This window comes from Doryrhamphus excisus, chromosome 3, assembly GCF_030265055.1.
Source record: "Doryrhamphus excisus isolate RoL2022-K1 chromosome 3, RoL_Dexc_1.0, whole genome shotgun sequence".
Taxonomy (NCBI): Eukaryota; Metazoa; Chordata; class Actinopteri; order Syngnathiformes; family Syngnathidae; genus Doryrhamphus; species Doryrhamphus excisus.
The window spans coordinates 9810446-9832975 of NC_080468.1; the positions used below are offsets into that span (position 1 = coordinate 9810446).

Consider the following 22530-nt stretch of genomic DNA (forward strand, 5'->3'; position numbering starts at 1 on the left):
CAGAAAAATTAGTATAATAGGTCCCTTGTAAAGCTGTTATATTTGCTTGCTGTTTATTAATAACATTTTAATTGATTTGTTTTCAGTGTGACCCTAATAATCTTTTGTAATGTTGTATAGCAGGTCATTTCAATGTTTTTTAACTATCCCGCTGCCAAGAAAAAAAAAATGAGTAGCACAAATAGCCCCCAAGCTGCCCTCATGTACTGCACACTGTAGTGTATTTAAGGTGACCATGCAAACACAATAAAGGAGACATTTGTGCATCAAGCACATGGCACTACACTGTAATTAGACTATCCATGGTCTACTTCCCTGAGCGACCTCCTCAGCTATGACCTGTCGCAAACCAATCAGCAAGCCGGGCTGGCGCAGCGGGACAAGGCCGAGAGAATCTAGGAAATTAAATTGCGCTAACATGCAGTGATTTACATTGGCATCGGCCTCCTTCCAACCCCCCTGCAAATTAATCACTTCATTCCTCACTACTGCTTTTCTAATGTTCCTATATGCGGTTGTTGACACAGCAATTGGTAATGCCTGCGGTGTGGGTGGTGCAAATCATGGTGGGGACTGAAGACCTGGGGTGGTGTTGTTGGGGGTTGTTGCAGGATGCTCACCAAAATGGGAATTAATATGGCTGATCAAGTAATGCTTGTTATTTGGTCGGTAATGAGCGAGTACACCACTCTCTGTATCTGTTCACCAATCGAAATCATCTGTATCCTTATCTGTACTCGGAGTGTGTGGGGCAACTTACTATATTTAATGTCACACAAGTGTGAAAAGTAGTTCACCACGTTTGTATGAAAACAATAATAACGTTAAGAAACGATAACTCTGGGGTCACGTTCCAAGACCCCCAAGCTCAACTCACACCCATATGTTTTTTGAACTGAGGTCTTGCGCAACTTTTGGGGTTGGTGGTGGTGCTGGTGATAATGTTGCTATAAGACTCAATGCATTTTCCTTATGGAAGATAATATGGATATGTGGCCATCCATATGACTTACATGCCAACCTCCCAACCTGTTTTTTTTCCTGTTGCCAGCATGTGTGTTTGTGTCATTGAGGCTGAGAGAGGTTGAAAGGGGAGGTCGCAAAGAGCCTGCAACAAAGCTCATCCGTCAAATCCCCGCTCGACCCGATCGACATTCTCTCAGCTGCGCTCCACTGCTTTCACGATGTGAAATGTGCTGCTGTTTGCTGTCACTTGGCTGCTTGCTATTTGCATCATTTCTGCCTCTCTCCTGGCTGTGGTTCCATGCTGGATTGTTGTTTTTTTCTCCTTGCATATTATTTATGCAGTGCAAGTTGGGGTCCATATGACAAATCATTTTGGGGGTATCATTATACAAGATTTAAGCTAATAACAACATCATAAACTATGTAAATGATTATTGAACAGTTGGACATTAATGAATCTGCTAAGAAACTTAACTGAGGATGAATACAAAGTTGTCCTGCTGTTTATTTATGTTTTTTTCTTTGCGGTGTAAAGGGGAAAAAAATCTGTTATTCCCTTTCCTGTCAGTCATGCTTCCACTAAAATTGATGACAAGCCCAGACTCTCCGCAGGCTATTCCTCCAGTTCAAAAACTACCTTTGCTTACAAATGCCTAGACGCCTCGACGAGGTTAAAAGTGTGCTGCCAGTGCAACATAAATTCAACGTTAAGTGGCTCCAGCAGGCGTTGTATGGCCCGATTATAATCATGTATTCAAAGCCTATGGCTTTGCTGTCATTTCCGTCTGCTGTTAGCACGAGCGTACTCAAAATTACTGCATTTGTGACCACCATGGATGCCAATATTCATCTGCCAGTTTAAATGACTGAGCAGAGTGCACTACTCCCCCACAAGCTCCTCATGATAAGCATGCCTCACCAGTGCAGCGACTGAATATGATCTGAATCTGGCTTCCCCACCGGGGTAGGCGCTTGAAGGCACTGCTTCTGAAACTGAATTCCTCAAAAACAGTATGAAGCATTCCAGTTGTGCCTTGTCTTGGATTTATCCTGTCTGGTTGCATTTAGATTGTTGAGTTTAATATGGTTGGTCAGTGGATAGTTATACATAGCTGTACAGTAAAACAATGCTGACACCTAGTGATGTTTTATAGGTACTGCTAAAATTTAATGTATTTATGGTCTGTAAAGTTAACTCGCTACCAAAGACGTATTTATAGGGTTTTTTTTCAACCCGACCGCTTGCTCCAAAAGACGTCTTTTTTTTTTTTTTTGCGCAAGAGGCACAGATAGTTGATTATGCAACTCCACAACAGAGGATATCATGTTCGGTTCAGTTTAACAGGTGGCAGAAGTGCATTTTAAAAGAGCACGGCATGCATTTTTTCCTTGTAAAAGAGCACAATCAGGAAGTGATTCGAGCAATGTTGCACAAAGGAGGTTGGATGGAAAAATTGTAAATAGTTAATGGTGTTATATTTACAGAAAAGACATTTTCATGTAAAACACTGTGTGGCTACATTTGTGTCAAAGTGATGCTTGAAATACATATTTTCACCAAAAGCCTTTCTTCTCCCTTTTTTTTGTTGAGAACTGATATTCAGTTCAATTATTCATTCCTGCCTATTAATGACCACTATAAAGATAACATAAGGGGGGTAAAAATCAGGTCCATTAAGACTGTGCTCCAGTTTGATAAGACAAATTTATGGGAATGTAATCGCCTATTTTCCACAGGCTGTAAATGAATTATAAGGCCAAGGTCATTCTGCTATCAGCACGGAATAAACTGAATAAATGGGTGTTCACACTGCTTGTCAATTACGATTTTTTTTTTTGCTCATATGTGACCTCTTCTCATTTTTTTTCATGTCAGTGTGAATAGCGCAGTTCAGATTTTTTCAAATGCGACTCAGGCCTCATTCATGTAATAATCCGATATGTATGTATGAACATATATCCGACTCATACATCATCAAAAGGCTGCGCTTACCAAAACTATGATAAAGGTACTCCTCAATTTAGGCAAAAACTCTTCTTGTCATCCAAAAATTATTTTTTTAAAATCAGTGAAGCACACATTCCTCGGAACAGACCCATAATTCTTACCCTCTTTCTTCTTAGTATACCTTGCAGGATCATTTGGTTAAGAAAATATTGGTTCCAATTAACCCATGTGCAGAATGACTCAAAATTACTTGCACATGTTTGTGACCTTCTAAATATGTTTTCTTAACTTTATTAGAGCCCTCTAGACACTCACTAACACCCCCACAGTCACTGTTACGCTTTATTGTAAACATAATAATAGCAAATACACTCGTGTGTATTGATATGAATGTGTTCATTAGGTGGGCGAACAGGAAGTGACATCATAGTTGAGTTTCCGCTTGCCGGGGATTTCAGTCACAGTAACAGTAGCCCGGGATTTTATTCGGGATTATTGTGCCTATTGTGAGATCATTCAAAGCTGCAATAAATGCCTTTTGTTCTGGCGATCGTGTCAGCTGTGTGTGTGTGGCAAAAAAATATGCCAAAATTTGCTTCAATATGCATATTTTTCAATTGTAGGTCATATGTAACCACAAAACAGCATGATTTATTATTTACAGTAATGTATATTTTAAAAACAGCAGCCGGAGTGGCAAAGGACGATTGTATAAGCTATTCATTTGGTTTGATTAACACAAACAACAGATTTCAATGTATCCGTACTAAAATGTAATTTTGTCTGCTGTGTGACCAGCAACAGCAGAGGTCATCTGGGAGACATTTTTATAACAAAGTATAACAAAGGCGTTTATTGGCCTGTCAATCATCAAGCAAAAAAAAAAAAATTAACCTTGGAAGACACAGTGTGAAGCACATATTTTAATCTTTTTTTACTTAACATAAAGGGTCAGAGTGGCTCTCTGCGACTATTTCATCCCCCCGCGCTTATCTTTATAGGCAATAATGGGAATAGTTGAAGAATCTAAACATATTCCCAGACTTGTATGACGACAACATAAAGCCATTTTTCACCACATACGTGATAAAAGACCTGCGTCCATCTCTCTGCCAGACATTCCCATGGGTGGCTTCCAAACCAACATCTCACCATGCTTCTTCTCTTCTGTTCTTTTTTTTTTTTTTTACCCCCACCACCCTTTTTTCGCTTTTTCATCTTGCTCTCAGTCTTCATCTTTCCGAGCATCCCTCCCCATCTCACTCACTTTGGGCAGACTTCCAGGAGACTGCTCTCAGGATTTCATTAAAAAGATGTTGATGGAGCGCTCTCCCCGGGCTAATAAATGTGCTCCAGTCCATTTGACTGTGCATTGTTAGGAAATGGATTACTGAATTGGAGGAGTAAAGGAAATAGGAGTGCAAAGTGAGAAAGATTAGTTATGAACAATGCAGAATTCCGTGGTGCTCTCTTTTATGTTTTTTTTTTTTTTTTTTTTTTTAGGATTTTCTGCACGTCATGTCATGTCTTCTATGTGGTCATTTTAACACCAAACTGCATGGCTGGTTCAAGACAAGCATTTGTCTTTGGAATGGAATGGAATGGCCTTTATTGTCATTATACAAGATGCACAACGAGATTGGAGAGCTTCTCCTTTCAGTGCAATAGTCAAGTTAAAAAAAAGTATATAAAAGTAGAGTAAAAAAGACAATTTAACAAGATATATACAAGATATCTAAAATATACACATAGTATTGCACAGGAGCATATGCAGGAGCAGACATATTGCAGATATATTAATTTTAGTGCAATGATAAATGGGTCATAGTGCAAATGACTGGTGTATACAGATGAGTAAAGTCACATATGAGTGTATTGTATTGGGTTGTTAAATAAATAAATATGAATGATGATTCTATCATATTAGACACAATTTCTAATTGCAGTAATCCCTCGTTTATTACAGTCAATTGGTTCCTGACCGGAGGGTAAGTGTATTTCCACAAAGTAGGATTCCTTATTTATCAATCAAATATTTGCATATGTAGAGAATAGAAAACCTGGTTTCGTTTTTTTTTTTTTTAACATATTAGAACCAACTAGCCATGAACTAACACCCCTATAGTCATCTGTACACTCATATTACCCATTAAAGTAGACATAATAAAAAAAATAATACATAAGACACATATTAGCATTTATAGAGTCGTCAAATACTTCCTGCAGTGGCTATTCATTTTACATGTAACATTCCTGACACTTAGTGACCAGTGAAGAATACTATGTATCATTGTCTGATACATTGTTTGATACACTTACATAGTAAAAATACTTATTTACTTGTACGTTATAATGTCATGTACACATGCAGTTCTTCCACGCTACCATTAACCTGTAAAAGTACTGCATCTTTTACGCTAAGGCAAACAAAAAGCAGGTTGTTTCTGTTTCAGCCAGCCCACCGTAACGTACCCAAAGCTTTAGGGCTTCACAGAGAACTCTGGTTTTTCTGTTGACACAAGGTCTGTTTTAATTCCCATCATCACTTTCCCTCCATCCAACTCATTCCCTGTGGTATTACCACCTCTTTCTACTGGGGAAAGAGTAAAAACACATTTTTAAAAATGATTTTCCTTTACCTCTTTTCTTGTATGTGTGAACCGTTCAGCACTTTCTTGTTATTAAAGCAGGTTTTTGGCAGCGCTATCACTAGCCCACAGCAGTAATTACTGAAGGGTTTGCATTGCTGCCTGGGACTCTTGCCGCCTTGGAAATGTTATTACTTGTCGGCCTCTTTGGAAGCATACAGAGAGACATTGTCAGGGCCATTCCAGCTTGTATCCCGGCAGGGTACTGTGATGTGAGACCTGCTATTAATATGGAGCAAAGACAGGAGCAAATCAGTCAGCATACATCATTGGAATTTGAGCAAACCAGTCACAAAGATTGTTTTTTTGTGGTGTCACATGACGGACCTTTGGATACAATGAAGAGGGGCCTCTGCCCGCCAACAATTGTTGTTTGGGTGGCATCACCCTTTAAGGTTGAGAATTCATCTCTGAATAGAGACATCACCTTTCCCCGATATACATTGCAGTCCTTTCATCCCTTAAAAGATGACATCATTTAGCCCCTAACCAATAAACAAGAAACAGCAAGCTTTTTCAGGTGGGTCCATGACCATCTTTACATCTCTAGGTATGCTAACAAAGGCGATAACACCCAAACGAGGCCCCACTCTATTGTATACCAACGACTGTCATTTGACACCACTAAAGAGCCAAGAGTCATTCCTGTCTGGACATGCGTCCTCCTTGAGAGGATTCATGCACTGGATCTTCCACTAAGTTCTCAGACTACAGTTATCATATCGGGTCTGTCCCATCTAGTCTTTCAGTATGTTTTCAGAGACAACCCAAACAGTCCCGTTTCTAGCAATTCTATCCCCGGACAATACAGTGACCTGCTTGAATGATAATATTCATAGGCATCGCTCTTTTACATTTTTTTTCCCAACAAAAAGTGATACCATGGCTGCATGGTGGACTGAGAGCTAGGAAACCCGAGTTTGATTGAACTCGGTGAAGAGTTTGCATGTTCTCCCCGTGCATGCGTGGGTTTTCTCCGGGTATTCCAGTTTCCTCCCACATTCCAAAAATATGCTAGGTTAATTGTCTACTCCAAATTGTCCATAGGTATGAATGAATATCTGATATATATCTGATAGATATGGATATATTAATATGAATATATATAGATATGAATGAAAATATGAATGTGAGTTTGAATGGTTGTTTGTCTATATGTGCCCTGTGATTGGCTGGCATCCAGTCCAGGGTGTACACCTCCTCTCGCCCAAAGACAGCTGGGATAGGCTCCAGCACCCCCGCGACCCTCGTGAGGAAAATCGGAAAATGAATGAAAAAGTGATACCAAATTCCTCATCTGCTTGGCAGTTGTTTGATGACTGTCCCCATTATCTGGAATTATTTATGGTTTGCTAACACACCTCTGGAGACACTTTTCCCCCAGCAGTTTTTTCTGGTTTTCACTAAACTTGTATGTGTGTGAGTGACAAGAAGAAAAGCTGTGACTCTTTAGCTTTTTTTTTTTTTAATAAATTTTTAGACCATGACTATAAGACCTTTTTCCAGTGAGGTAGTCCCATATTCAATTTGTATGTCGGCATGGCTCAGGAGGTAGAAAACCCCTGCAGGTAGAATCCTGCTTCTATCGTCCCGCTCACTGCTGTTGTGTGCTGTTGGGCAAGACACGTCACCCACATTTCCCCCAGAGTCATCCACACATGGATGCTTCACTAACCAAGATGCTGACATAATACCGTCATCCTGGTCCCCGGCCGTCACACGATGGCTGCCCACTCCTCTTCTAGTTAAATGCAGAGACACATTTTGCTGTACATTGTAAATGTGTCAAAATACAAATCAATTTCTTAAACTTTCTATATAGCTGTGGTTATTTTCCGTTTCCCCCACCCCCCTATGTTTTCACACCGTCCCGATTTGAAAAACCATGAAGAAACTGATATCTATTTATTTATCTGGACTGTACAGACTGAACTCAAAAGTGAAAGCAGTAATGGAGTGTAGCATACAAGTGAGAGAGTCAAATTGCAAGCTGAAAACTACAAATTCATACATGTTGGGAGGTCTGCACTAACATTGAAAGTCCTCCCTGCTTCTCACACCCCCCCCGACAGCTCACCATGCACCCTGTAGGGTGTCCCGCCCCACTATTTGAGGAGCACTGCTATATAGTCTGCCTATACGCCATGTACTGATTATTTCTACTTCCATCATCCTGGAATGGGTTGTGTTCAAGTGGAGGATGTTCCAATGTTTATCATATTCTCCTCAAATATTAAAAAAAACGTTTTGCAGCATTATCCAACAAATATCGTAATTTCAGGTTTAAGACACACCAGTGTTTAAGCTGACCCACTAAATTTTGAGAGAAAAATATATTTATACACATATAAGCCCCACCGGAATATCAGCTGCACATGTCCACATCATAAAAAGACATATTGTGGCCTGCACGTGTCTGTGAGGACCACACAGCTCCAATCATAGGCTATCAAAACACTCACAACGAGCTTATCAACCCATTAAAAATCACAGGAGGTAAATACTCCATCGAACAGTCTGAGTCAAGATTTCATCTTTCAAACAACATTAAACTCATCACACAGCAACTTAACACTCAAATGGTAGCTATGAAATATACAACACAAGTACAAATACGAGTATATAGTAAAAAACAGCAACTATTTTAACCTCTTTCCACGGTTGCTGTTTTTTGTCTTTTAAGCTTGTATTATTACTTGTATATATCTTACCTGTATTTGTTTATTGGCACATAAGTACCAATACGAGTTTAGAATTAATAACAGCAACTCTTTTAACTTTTTTCCATAGTTACTTGCGTTTTTTTATTTTAGACTCGTATTGGTACTTGTCTTATATATTTCTTAGCTACCTTTTGAGTTTTAAGTGATGATTTTAGCCATCTAAAATGATACTGTGAGTCAGTCAATAAATTGGTTTGATCAATAAATCAAACCAGCAATTAAAGCCTGTCCTTCCAGTGATCAAGTCTGGTGCTTGTGTGTCTCACCGGACATTACAGTAACATTACTGACACCTAATGACCAGTGTAGAGTACTACGTGTCATTCACAGCATCTTTGAATGCCCATTCCGAATGCCTATATTTGTATTTTTGTTCATTTAGTCATCTTTAGGGCTGCACGGCGGTCGAGTGGTTAGCGCACAGACCTCACAGCGAGGAGACCTGAGTTCAATCCCACCCTCAGCCATCTCTGTGTGGAGTTTGCATGTTCTCCCTGTGCATGCGTGGGTTTTCCCCGGGGACTCCGGTTTCCTCCCACATTCCAAAAACAAGCGCTAAAAATGCATGAATGAATAGTTATCTTTATGCTTGAAAATCCTTAATTTAGGAAATTTAGGCATATCACAATTAGCTTAAATATGCATAGTTTTTACTAATAATAGGCCACATTCAACTGCCCAACAGCATGATGTGTTAATTAATATATTTCTGAAAAACAGTGATAGAGGCTGCACGGCAGATGAGTGGTTAGCACGCAGGCCACACAGCTAGGAAACCTGAGTTCAATTCCACCCTCTGCTATCTCTGTGTAGAGTTTGCATGTTCTTCCCGCGCATGCGTGGGTTTCCTCCGGTTTCCTCCCACATTCCAAAAAAAAAACATGCTAGGTTAATTGGTGACTCCAAATTGTCCATAGGTATGAATGTGAGTGTGAATGGTTGTTTGTCTATATGTGCCCTGGGGACCAGTCCAGGGTGTACCCCGCCTCTCACCCAAATACAGCTGGGATAGGCTCCAGCACCCCCACGGCACTCGTGACAATAAGCGGTAGAAAATGAATGAGTGAATGCTTACAGAATAAAAACAATTGATATGATGTTGACAAAACAAAAAAATAGGAAAAACAGGAAGTCACCAGGGCTTAGCCCCTCTATTGATCTCGTCCTCTCTCTATTTCTTGTCCTTTACAAGTGCACTCTCCTCTGATGTAGTTCTTTCTTGTTTCTGCACTGACAGACTTGTGTGTTGCAGTTGGCAATACTGTGCATACAGGGTCAGATGTGAAATTTTTCTTCACCTTTGAAAGGTCAAATCCTGAAGCGATCAATGTGCTCATGGAGTTCCATCATTGTAACGCCACTCTGGACCAGATTTAAATTGATTAAAGCAAACATTGTGCACTCATGTAACATGCATGTTTTTTATGGTTATTTCCTTTTCAATCATGTGTACTTTCCATTGTCTGCATTCACTCGACTTCTCTGACCCGTCGCTCACACTCAAGCTGCTCTACCGTTCTCTGGCTTTGAATCCAACTGCGGCTTATCTGCAAAAGCTCAGGTTCAGCTAATTGGCATTATTAAGCCAGTGCTGGGCTCATCTCGGGTGCTCAGCTTGACAGCCTGTCTGTTTACACAAAACTATCAGCGCACGTGGCTGTGAATGCGTGTATGCATGTGTACATATTTGGAAAATTAGACAAGCAGCTGTCAGTTTCAATAAAGAGAGAGCGCCCGAGGTACAGGTAGTCCAATTACACTGCAGACGTGCTCAATGTATGAGAAGCCGACGCCTATCTACTCTAATTTAAACTGCGGGAAAGGAGACGCCATTGGTTGATGTGTGAAGGGCAAACGCTGTTGGGAGCCTCTGGCCAGACAGATGCTGAATCTTCTCGAAGTTTAGGCTGCTGGACGATTGATTCCCCAATTAGGTGAAGGGATAAAAGAGGTAGAGGAGTGAAAGAGGAAAGTCAAGTCAGAAAATGATTGCAATAGAAAGACTAAGATGTATCTTTCTGACTTTTTTTTTTTCCAGGGTGGTAAGATCCCTGTGAGGTGGACCGCACCGGAGGCCATCGCTTACAGGAAGTTCACCTCGGCCAGCGACGTGTGGAGCTACGGCATCGTCATGTGGGAAGTGATGTCATTTGGAGAGCGGCCGTACTGGGACATGTCCAATCAGGATGTAAGTGTTTCTTTCTTGCGTTTTCACTTCTATTCTCTTCACATTTATATGTGATTGTGTTTAAACAGCCCATAAAATCACAACTGAATATGCCCATCATGTCCAATAAGTCAATAAATGTGTTGCCTTGGCTGCACGGTGGCTTTTTCCCACCCCTAACCTTACCACTAAGGGTTGCACTGATGTTGGTTCAATAGCTAATAATAATCTCAGCCCCATATGTACTGTATATGCTAACAGGGAATGGACATAAAATAGTAAGTGGTTATAAATCACCCATTTTATCATCCTCCATCTTGCATTATCCTTGACGATGTCCTTGAATGTGACACTGTGACTTTGAGAGCTCACCATCTTAGTCCATTCCTGGAGAGTTTTTGAGAGCGATGAACGATGGTTTGCTTTGCTGTCTCTTTGGATTAGATCCACTCACAAACACACAAACACAGGCCAACCCCGGCTTTGGATATTTTCCCAAATTCTGAGGTGTATCTCTGTATCAGAGTAGGTCCCTGCTCCACGAGGACCATCCAAAGGAGCAGATGCTGCCTCAGTGGGCCAGCAGCAAACACTCCCTGCTGGGACAAATGCAGGGACGACAACTGGCATCACTCAGCACGTCCGGCTGCTCTTTCTGCACACACACACACACACACACACACACACTAACATCTCCATCCTGCATGAATCAACATTCTGCTGAGTTGCACCCAACTCGGCAGTATCTAATTTGTTATGATCGTATCTCTAATACTCAATTTCAATCATAAGATGTTGAATTTTAATGGGAAATGATATCTAGTAGAGTACAACATGGGCTTAAGAAGAAATACGAGCAAGATATATCAGTGATCTCAGCCATCTCCTCACCATCAACGACTGCTCACGTCACACAGACTTATACTTCAAGAGTATCAGTATCAGGTCCAAACAGTACTGCCCGTGTCAGGATAAGCGGAGGAGGATGTGTACATAGTTCTAAACATGGTGGGAGTACATGCTGAATGATCAATGACCTCAACATAAGAGAAGATAACACCTCCATCTCCACTCGTTTCCCTTCCAGGTGATTAACGCCATCGAGCAGGACTACCGTCTGCCTCCGCCCATGGACTGCCCCAGCGCGCTACACCAGCTCATGCTGGACTGTTGGCAGAAGGACCGTAACGTCCGCCCCCGCTTCACAGACATCGTCAGCACCCTGGACAAGATGATCCGTAACCCCACCAGCCTCAAAGCTGTCGCCAACATCCCTGCAGTGTGAGTAGAAAAAAAAAATAGAAATCATACTCTCTGGGCAAAATATGTTATTCATCTGTTTGTGTTAATGTATTATTTACGATGTTGTCTGCATTAAGTAACCCAGCATCCACTTGATTGCTTTTAAATAAACATGAAGTTGTTACAGTTGATTGCATCACACCTGAACTTTTCTTCCTCGTATCCTTCGACTGCTGCTTGCAAGCCAATCACGATAAATCTGTCATCTTTTTTTCACTTCTCAAATATGTTGCTGCATCTTTGGTTGCATTTTATTCTCCAAACCGGAATTTTTCTATTTTTTTATTTGTGTAAATACAAACAGTTGTTAAAATATATATGAATATTAAAAATCATTAAACAATTAATACAAATATATTCAATTTGTAAGCACGTTTTTTAATTAATGCACTTTCTAATTATATTTTGTAATTATTCATGTCATAAATTCATCCCTTCATGGGAAAAAGGATTTAGAAAAACATAAATATCCAACTTGTATGCCTTTTTTGTCATCAGGTTAAGTAATTCATGTGTATATTATGTTATTTGGACAAATATTTTAAATATTTTTTTGTTCTTTTATTTTACTGTATTTTTTCTATGGTTGCTATAGTACATAATAAGCTTTCAATGCAACTGCAACGCCAATAGTAAACATAATCATGATTAATATTCTCTTGACAGTGTCAATGGAAATAGCTGTGTATTAAATTGAAGTTCATACCGCTATCTTTCCATCTACACTAATCCAAATCCACATTGTTGAATAACAGACAACATGACAGCTTTGCCCGATGTCCGTTCTCCTGCAGGCCTTCTCAGCCACTGTTGGACAGATCCATCCCTGACTTCAACACCTTCAGCTCAGTCGAAGACTGGCTCAGTGCCATCAAGATGAGCCAGTACAGAGACAACTTCCTCAACTCAGGCTTTACTTCCCTACAGCTGGTGGCTCAGATGACCTCAGAGTGAGTTCCAAGCCCATATGGCACTTTATGATGGGCACACACCGGTCAAGTACACATCATTTTTAGCACCAAGCTCCTTCTAGTGGCTAGGTTTCTCAATGAGACTCTCAAAGTGGAAGTGACTTCTCAAAATAGAAGTCATCAAAGGAGACACAGCTATGAGTAGCCATTTAAAAAAAAAAAAAAAAAAATATATATATATATATATATATATATGCAAATACATCACTACTTGGCAGTTCATATGTCACAGATTCACTCTATCACTGTTCATTCATTCATTCATTTTCTACCGCTTATCCTCACGAGGGTCGCGGGAGATCCCAGCTGTCTTCGGGCGAGAGGCGGGGTACACCCTGGACTGGTGACCAGCCAATCACAGGGCACATATAGACAAACAACCATTCACACTCACATTCATACCTATGGACAATTTGGAGTGGCCAATTAACCTAGCATGTTTGTGGAATGTGGGAGGAAACCGGGGTACCCGGAGAAAACCCACGCATGCACGGGGAGAACATGCAAACTCCACACAGAGATGGCCGAGGGTGAAATTGAACTCGGGTCTCCTAGCTGTGAGGCCTGCGCGCTGACCACTCACCCGCCGTGCAGCCTCTGTCACTGTTTTTCTGAAATAACACATTATGCTGTTGGGCAGTTGAATGTGGCCTATTATTAGTAAAAACTTTGCATATTTAAGCTAATTGTGATATGCCTTTCCTAAATTAAGGATTTTCAAGCGTAAAGATGACTATTCATTCATTAATTTTCTAACGCTTGTTTTGGAATGTGGGAGGAAACCGGAGTCCCCGGGGGAAAACCCACGCATGCACGAGGAGAACATGCAAAACACCGCACAAAGATGGCAGAGGGTGGGATTGAACTCAGGTCTCCTAGCTGTGAGGTCTGCGATTAGACCGCCGTGCAGCCCGAAAGATGACTAAATGAACTAAAATACAAATATAAGGCATTTGGAATGGGCATTCAAAGACGCTGTGAATGACAGGTAGTACTCTACACTGGTCATTAGGTGTCAGTAATGTTACTGTAATGTTCGGTGAGACACACAAGCACCAGACTTGATCACTGGAACGACAGGGTTTTAATTGCTGGTTTGATTTATCTCACAATAGGCACAATAAAAATAACAAATAAAAACATGACATAAAAATACTCCCTATGTCACTTCCTGTCCGCCACTCCGCTCCCCTAAGGAACATATTTATAGCCACACAGACAAGGAAATCTCTAAAATGGTTTATTTACGTGTTTTGTTTGTTTTTTTACCCCAAATTGCTCCTTTTCTGGGGGGGTTGACTTTGGAATTCCTGCTGCATGATTATTTGTCTTGACGTGGTTTCCATTGTCAGTACCCAAGATGCACAAGCAAAAATGCTAATTAAAGTTGTCTTGTATCACTTCTGGCACTAATATACCCAAACATTGTAATTGCTTATGTTAAGAGAGCGCATGCATGTATAAAATTGTGAAATACTGTTTTATAATAATCATATAATAATAATTCACAAGCATTTTTCATTAAAAAAGTATCCTCAGGCCTTTCCGCAGACTAATATAAAGCAGCATGGATCAATGGTTATTACGCTCAACTGATTACATTTGTAATTGTGTTTGCCACCAGCTTCCCACCCTTTTGTTCGCACAAAAAAAATCTTAACTAGGATGAAGTTCTTCCATCAAGTACATAATTAGTTTAATCCTTTTTAATTGTGTGTATGTGTCTGCGCCACCAGGGACTTGCTGCGGATAGGCGTGACCTTAGCGGGCCACCAGAAGAAGATCCTCAGTAACATCCAGTCCATGAGGGTGCAGATGAGCCAGTCCCCTACCACGATGGCATGACTACAGGGGGCGCTGTGCCACGGAGCGGGCAGCATTCGGAGGACTACCACTACCACTACCAACAACAACAACGGCCCTCGAATGACCCCCGATCCATCGGAACGCGCCAGAGTGGAGACTGTTGTCTTAATTTGATTCCTATGAGGAGACCAGGGTCTACACTTGCAAAATCCACACGGAGGAGTTCAGGGTCCAGACTTTGAAACTGTTGTGCTTGGACTTCCTGGACCAAGTTACGTTGTACCTCTATGTTATCCGGACTTGCAGATGATGCTTGGTGTGGGACATCTTATAAATCAACACGTCTGTGATTTGAACCCATGTGTGCAATGAAGATGCCTTGACCTGGCCAGAAATTAAGTGGTAGAATACTAAAGTAGTAGGAGTAAGAATACAGGGATGTACAGTGGAACTGTTTACATCATTTATTTCCATTTGCAGTCACATTTTATGTCGTTATTTTTTTATTTGGCTCCCCTTTTTTTTGCATTTAACACTACCTGTGTAGAGCCGTGGTTGGGAGGTCAGAGAATATAAATATGTTTATCTCTTGTTAAATATATCTTTCATAATAGACCTTCATATTGAAGGTGATGCTCATCAATATGTATGTACAGGAGTCTCTGCTTGCATTTTTGGCGAAGACTAGACAGACACACGCAATGTGTAGCTTCCCTAAGGTGGCCTGGATTCAATTTTCCGATGGACTTTTGCGGTTGTATGTCTTCTAAATCCAGGGTCACCCCTCGACTGAACCTTTACTTGATGTACATGTACAAAGAATCTAAAGTATTGTAGAGCTACATGATAATTGCTGTGTAGGAGTTGAGCTAAGAATTATTATCGGAGATCATGTTTAAATGTGCACATGCCGTCTCTTTTGCTGGTGAGCACTTACTTGTACAGTTTTATGCTTTTATTCCTCGTATTTGTTAGAAGTGCAACCCATCCACAGCAGAAGGCACCACTCTTCGTCCTCCTCCTCCTCCTCGTCGGCGGCAGGCTTCAAATTCATGGTGAGTGTCTGCCGATCGCCACTTAACATCAAATGGTGGAGTAAAAAGGCATTAGTCTTGGAACAGGGCATGCAAGTCTGAATAGCGTAGAAGCTAATCAGAGGGAATCAGTGTCGCCAAAGTGAACATCTGGGCTGACGTTTGCCAAACAGACGCCCAGTGTCATTCTAATTAGCGCACACGCCGACACTGCTGCAGACCATTGGAGTTCATGTTTGCATGAGCGCAAAAAAGCGCTTTTAACTTCATGCATACATGCATCTCCAGCTGCAGTATTTACAAAGTGTGTATTTATATACCATAGATGTAGTATACAGCCATGAGAGATGGCTGTATACTTTAGGATGACATCATGATTGGATGGAGATGGTGTCACGGCAGCAGCTGGCTAATGGGATGTTTTACTGTTTATTTTTGGATTGATGCTCTCGCTCTACTACTTGACAATAAAGTACAGTGGAACCTTTACGCTCTAATGGCTGCACAATTCAACAATTGGCTGCTATTTGGTAGAAAATAGCCTTTAAAGTCAAACATGCAACAGTCACCCTTACCGTTGTAAGTTGTAACATTAGGGGTGCATGATAATTATCGGACCGATATGAGGAAATTTGACATAACAATAAATTCGATAACAATAACAAATAGCTCTAATTACTGATTTTAAAAAAATCCAATGTGTCTCATTGGATTTTTTTACGTGATTACGTGTACTGTGCTCTAAGGTGGGTTAGCGTGACCAAATGAAGCGCTCCTTTTCTGCGACGTGCTGTGGCCTCCCGTAACATCCAGCCAGCTCACTGTAAAAAAAAAAAAAATAGCGTCGATCGTGTGGGACTTCTCAGTTATTATCAGGAATACATTTCAACTAATGGTCTGCAAACATTCCACAATGAAAGAAAAGAAACATCGAAATTCAAATGCCAGTATCGCAAGGAGACTTGGGCCCAGGGCTTGTTCCTATCAAAGTTTACCAGGCCAAAAGCAATCTGTATTTTCATCATGGAAATGATGGCGCTGGATGACCAGCCATTTTCCTCCATGGAAAGCTAGCGGCTTTGGAGCCACGGTTTTGAACTTCTGAGCCGCCTGTATTTGATTATGTTTTGTTAATAGTTACTAGTGATGATACTTGGTAAGGACAAACCTACAGATACGGTTTCAAAATTAAATATCGATATCAGTGTGGAGAAGCAGGAAGTTAACGGTATAGTGCATCCCTAGTCATGTTAAAAATTATCTTTGCACTCTGCCTCCATTGTTTTTCATTGTGTATGTTCACATAAAGAGGGATTCAGTTATTTTTTACACTTGTATAATGTTAAATTGCAACCTAAAACATTGCCAGTACATTTATTAAAGGCAACAGTTTCACCCCAGAACATATTATTTCTATTTTTACTGTTTCCTATGAGAATATTTGCTTCAAATAGACAGTGTTCAACCTTTGAGAATCTACTGTTGCTTTAAGAATAAGGTTCCATCAAACACTAAATCGAGAGAGACTTGCAGTAGTCCCAATTGTTTTCTTTCACAATATTGTTTTGTCATAAAACAGTGGCTGCCCTGAGTTGTTACGCACACACAAATGTAGTGGCGGCTGGGATCAGTGAAGTCTGTGTACTTTATTTATATTATCATGAATTATGTCTGTTGTTACTAATAAAATGCGATGGCCGACCACATTCCTGTCATTCTGTGGTTACAGCGGTTAAATAATTTTTATGTACCAAGCGCCATTAAGACATTTTTCAAGCTCTTTTTCAAGACCCATGTTTGAACAAATATTTTTAAAGGCAAAATTACAATATATTCCAGACTATGAGTCGCTTTGGAGTATATGTTGCATTTAGTGGTATTCATGTCTGAGCTATCATCAGAGCAAGGTTTTTGTTAGAGAAGAAGAAGATGAAGCCAGGGGGACACTTTGAAAATGGCCTCGTCCCAAAGATCTACCTGCCAGAAAATATCGTACTGTATGAATAACAGCAAAAGCGGCCTCAATTTTCTGTGTAACAATATTCATTCATTCATTTTCGCGGGGGTGCTAGAGCCTATCCCAGCTGTCTTCGGGCGAGAGGTGGGGTACACCCTGGACTGGTCGCCAGCCAATCACAGGGCACATATAGACAAGCAACCATTCACACTCACATTCATACCAATGGGCAATTTTTGGAATGTGGTGGGAAACCGGAGTACCCGGAGAAAACCCACACATGCACGGGGAGAACATGCAAACTCCACACAGAGATGATTGAACTCGTGCTAACCACTCAACCGCGGTGCAGCCCTGTGTAACAATATGACATTTGTATCTTTATTGTTTTTATCTTTATTGCATTGTGGTGGTCTAGAGCCTTCTATTCCTGGTGAGGTTAATAAGTAACACAGCATCCTTCCTTAATTCACAAGAAGTCCAGTGGGATTCAATTAGAAGGCATTAGCACTCATTGGGCTACGTCTCATCCTCTGTTTGCTTTTCCAGCCTGTGAATGAGAGGATGTTCATTATACAAACTGTGTCATTCTATTTCCAATCTTTCCTCTGTTTGTCTCGGTACATATGAAGCTGTAATGACACTCCAAGGGTGATAAATGCAGAGGCGGGTCATCGTATTCACCCTCAACCCACCCATTGACGGCACACTGAATGGAAACACAAGAACAGAGCTCGTTAAATGTTTTACAGTGCTGTAAAGTGTTGGAAAGTGACCAATCGCACTCTTAGTGGGCGATTTCACGCTTGTCATTTAAAGGTCAGGGTGGAGGTTCACCTCAATGATGCCCTAAAATTTAACTTTCTCTTTTTTAGCTTCTATTTCAGACTCCAGAGAGGCTTTACACGCGCATAAAAACCGGTCTGTAAAGTTCCGTCGGGGGGAGGAAGAAGACCATGATTGACAGAAATCCACTCACAACCTCACACCATTCTATGGTACACAACGGATCAACATATTTGTTTATTTGTGTATGCAAGGACAAGATATTGTGTGTGTGCACAGCCTGAAAATGTACAGACATTTCTATGGGCACAGGTACATTGTATGAATGTGAATGTCTCCCTTTTGTTTCTGTATAGCCCCCCCCCCTCTCCGCCCACATGTAAATTGTGAAAAAGTACATGTCAAAGAGTTTGTAAGCTGTGACTTTCTGAAAACTGTTGTACTAAAATGCACATAATAAACGCCTTGACAAAACAAGTCAATCTTTTAATAGTCTGACTCATCCGTATTTATGAGCAGGAACACATTGAGCTATTAATTAGTCAACAAGCAGAGGTAGTAGTGGTGATGGAGGAGAATGCAGTCATTTCACAGAGCTCTTGTTGTCAGCAGTGTTTTATGTCTAATGTTCACTTTCATAGCACACTGACAGCTCACTTTGTAAGCCTTCAAAAAATAATAATGGAGCCATCACTCACCATGAAAATATTACATCCAACCACCGTTGAAAATACTGACTTTTGGGACAAAGTCCTCCAAAAAACTTTAATACCACATGATACTCAAAGTTGATGTACTAAATAAATGCTGTTATTTAGAGTGATCATATTTTGATTAGCGGGAAAAAAGGACACTCTGCCCGGCAATACTGAAATGACACTTGAAGTTTACTCAAAAATGGCTTATCATTTCAATACATTTAAAGTGTGCCTTTCTATGGATAGAATATTTGTATATTAAAAAGACACACATTCCAAAACAGACACAAATATATTGCAAAAACTGAATGACAAATTCAGATTTTACAATAAATATTTACACAATTACAAAAATTCATATAAAATGGGTAAAATGTGCCCTCTAAAATCACAAGAACTCCGCCGATGTTCCTGACGTTCAATTTTATAAGCGTCAAAGTATTTTTATTTGGCTTTTTGGCAACACTAATTGAAAAGCCCACCAACACGGCAGCCTCTCACAGGTTACATAATTTGGAGAAGAATGACCTAATGCTGCTTTACTGCATGTGTAAAAACACTTTAAGGCATAAAACATGAAGTTGGGGGGGGGTAGACTGCGGCGATAAAAGGTAAGGGCAGCACAAGAGAAGCAGGGAGAAGAAAAAAGCTCAACTCTGCTCCTGTGGGGCAGGCCAGTGTGGGACTGGACAAAAAAAACCTCGACAAAATAGGCATGAATAAGCACACTTTACATCACAAGAACTCAAAGACTTGCACCAGGGAAGGAATATGCAGCCATATCCAACATATGCTGCTGACACTGCCTGTCTACTAATACTAACTTAAATCTACTAGTAAAAGACTACCTGGACAAAAGTGAAAATCCCAAAAGTTGATATAAAATTCTAAATTCTAAAATGTATTTTTAAGTATTTTTTTCAGTTGAATAACATCTTGATTTATATAATTTGTGTAAACGATCTCAAATGATATCAGAGTGGGTTTGGCCTTGTAAACTTTGCTTGCCAGGGACTAAAGATGTGCAATTTTCATTTCAGTGCGGAAAGTAATGACATGGTTGATGAGGTGAGTCAGAAGTTGGGGGCGGATGTGTCCCGACTCTTCCCGCTCTACCGTAACTGTTGATGGGCTTCTAACTGATTGATGATGGGCTTAGCAGTGAGACGACTGAGCCAAGAAGAGAGGAGTCCAAGTAGATTTCAGGAAACAGCCAATGTTCTGTCGTTTTAATGCTTTATACACAACACACACTGGCTCTCACAGTTGCACCAGCAAAGGAGAAAACACAAAGCGTGTCCAAAGACTCTGAAACTTGTCCAAGTCAATAATTCACATGCACACACAATTAAGTAAGCCTGCAGAATCCAATGAGTTCCTATGGATTTTGCTGTTCAACGACGACAAAAAAACTTAACCCCAACGTTTACACTGAATCATCCTGCTGTGTCCATCAGTCACTACGGTTTCCAGGTGTGTTTGTGTAAGATTTTAAGTTGAAAAAAATGTCCTCTTACTAGCCCGGAATAGCCATAGCATCTGAAATGCACACCAGACCAAGGGCTTGAGAACTCTGCAAGTTTATTTTGCCAGACAGTCTAATAGCATTTTCCCCAGCACACACAACAATTCACCCAGCCCCTTTTACCTGTGAAGGGCCAACCAAAATTCCCCAATGAGAGGGTGAGGCAATTTATCTAAAAGGTACCATATTTACACTTACAACACCCTTCTTTTAGGTTACAAAAGCCTTTCAATAGTACCACAATTAAGCTTCATTTTCTGTATACATTTTAAGGACTCGATTACACATAACTACATTTACCCAAAAACTACCCAGGTAACGCCCCCCTTCTCCAGGTGACACTTGGGAGAGGCCAATCAAGGTAATCAGCCTCTGGCCTGCACTCACATGGGCGCGCCTCCATGCTTGTGCCCCGACTAATCACCGCAAAATAAAGGAGAAACTGATGAGAAATTAGGAACAAAACCAATGACTATCTTAGGGCATATTCACATCATTCATATGTGATGGTTTTGGGTGCAATTCCCTGGCCTGAACAGGTTTGCTTGTCCCATGTCATCTATTCTGCTGTAGTACTGCAATTTCCATGACTTTGTGGATTATTTTCACTCATATCTAGTCGTTCGAATTATTGTTTTTGTACAAGGTGATGGGTGTGATGAAATATTTGCATAAATTCAACACATGTGAACGTAGGGGGTTTGACTCTTGGACTATTTTGAATCTTTGTGCATCTGGTGCATCAAGGCAAAAACAAGCAGACAAACAAGCACTGAGAAACAGCTTCTTCACAAGACCTCAGACATGCAACGTGCCCGGTCATTAGCGTAATGCAAATGTGCAATATTTCCATCACTGCCTCTGTTACTACCTCATATTTATTTATTTAACAACCCAATACAATACACTCATATGTGACTTTACACATCTGTATACACCAGTCATTATTTGCACTAAGACCCATTATCATTGCACTAAAATTAAAATATATGCAATATGTCTGCTCCTGCATATGCTCCTGTGCAATACTATGTGTATATTTGGGATATCTTGTATATATCTTGTTAAATTCTCTTTTTTACTCTCCAATCTCATTGTACATCTTGTATAATGACAAGAAAGGCCATTCCATTCCATTTGTATTTGATTTCTATTGTACATTTGTCAGTTATCATTAAGAACAAATTAGGGGACGTGTGCTGACAGGGAAGTGACAGTTAACAATATTATAACCAGGTTTACACAACATAAGGACGGACATTGTGCAGTTCTGCAAAACTTCAACCATAATGGATTTGAGTTTAAGGTATACATTTTGCATGAGGGACATCTCAGAGTCATGGAAGCGGTTTAATAGTTTACAAACGTTGTGGTAATATTCTCCATGGTATGCTTCCCTTACTCATTTAGATTAACTGGGCATGTTTGTCACTATAATCACAACAATTAAACTAAGGAGAGTGCATATGTGTGTGTGTGTGTCTCACCTTCACATCCCTGGTGGTTTGAGCAGTGACTTTTCTTCAACAAATCTTTGCCTTAATCAATATTCCCTGAGCAATCACCTGTGAGAAAGAGATTGGCGCACAGCAGGGGAGCTCCTGCAGAGAGAAGAGCGAGTTGGAGGGAAAGCTATGCATTCAGCAATGCGGGGTGTGGGAGTATAGGAACTTAAAGGGAATACTGAGTGAAGGACACGGAGCAGCACACAACTGATCCAAAAGTTCCTGTATATCACACATGGCTTTAATAGTTCTTCTGCAGTACAACACAAGCAGTTGATGTTTGCTAAATACAAGGATGAAGAGTCTTGAACCAGTCACGATGTGCTATATATATCACTATATTGACACTTACTATGGTACCCATTATGGCATTGGATGCTCATATCACCTCCTACTTCGGTACGAGGTACATTATAAAAAAACAAAAAACAAAAAAAAAACCTTAAACTGTATTATGGAAAGCAGGAAGTGAACAAATGTAACAGTTACTGATT

The 22530-nt window shown here is 40.5% G+C and overlaps 1 protein-coding gene across 2 annotated transcripts in view; it reads left to right on the top strand.

Moving 5' to 3' along the window:
* Positions 1–18804, top strand: part of LOC131125738 (ephrin type-B receptor 1-B) — a 169708-nt gene extending 150904 nt beyond the window's left edge. For both annotated transcript variants that reach the window (XM_058067568.1, XM_058067569.1), the window contains exons 13-17: positions 10324–10473; positions 11540–11733; positions 12549–12704; positions 14462–15586; positions 18398–18804. In XM_058067568.1, coding sequence (XP_057923551.1) covers positions 10324–10473; positions 11540–11733; positions 12549–12704; positions 14462–14570 — 609 coding nt within the window. In that variant the 3' untranslated portion in view covers positions 14571–15586; positions 18398–18804. The remainder of the gene's footprint in view (positions 1–10323; positions 10474–11539; positions 11734–12548; positions 12705–14461; positions 15587–18397) is intronic.
* The last annotated feature ends 3726 nt before the right edge of the window (positions 18805–22530 follow it).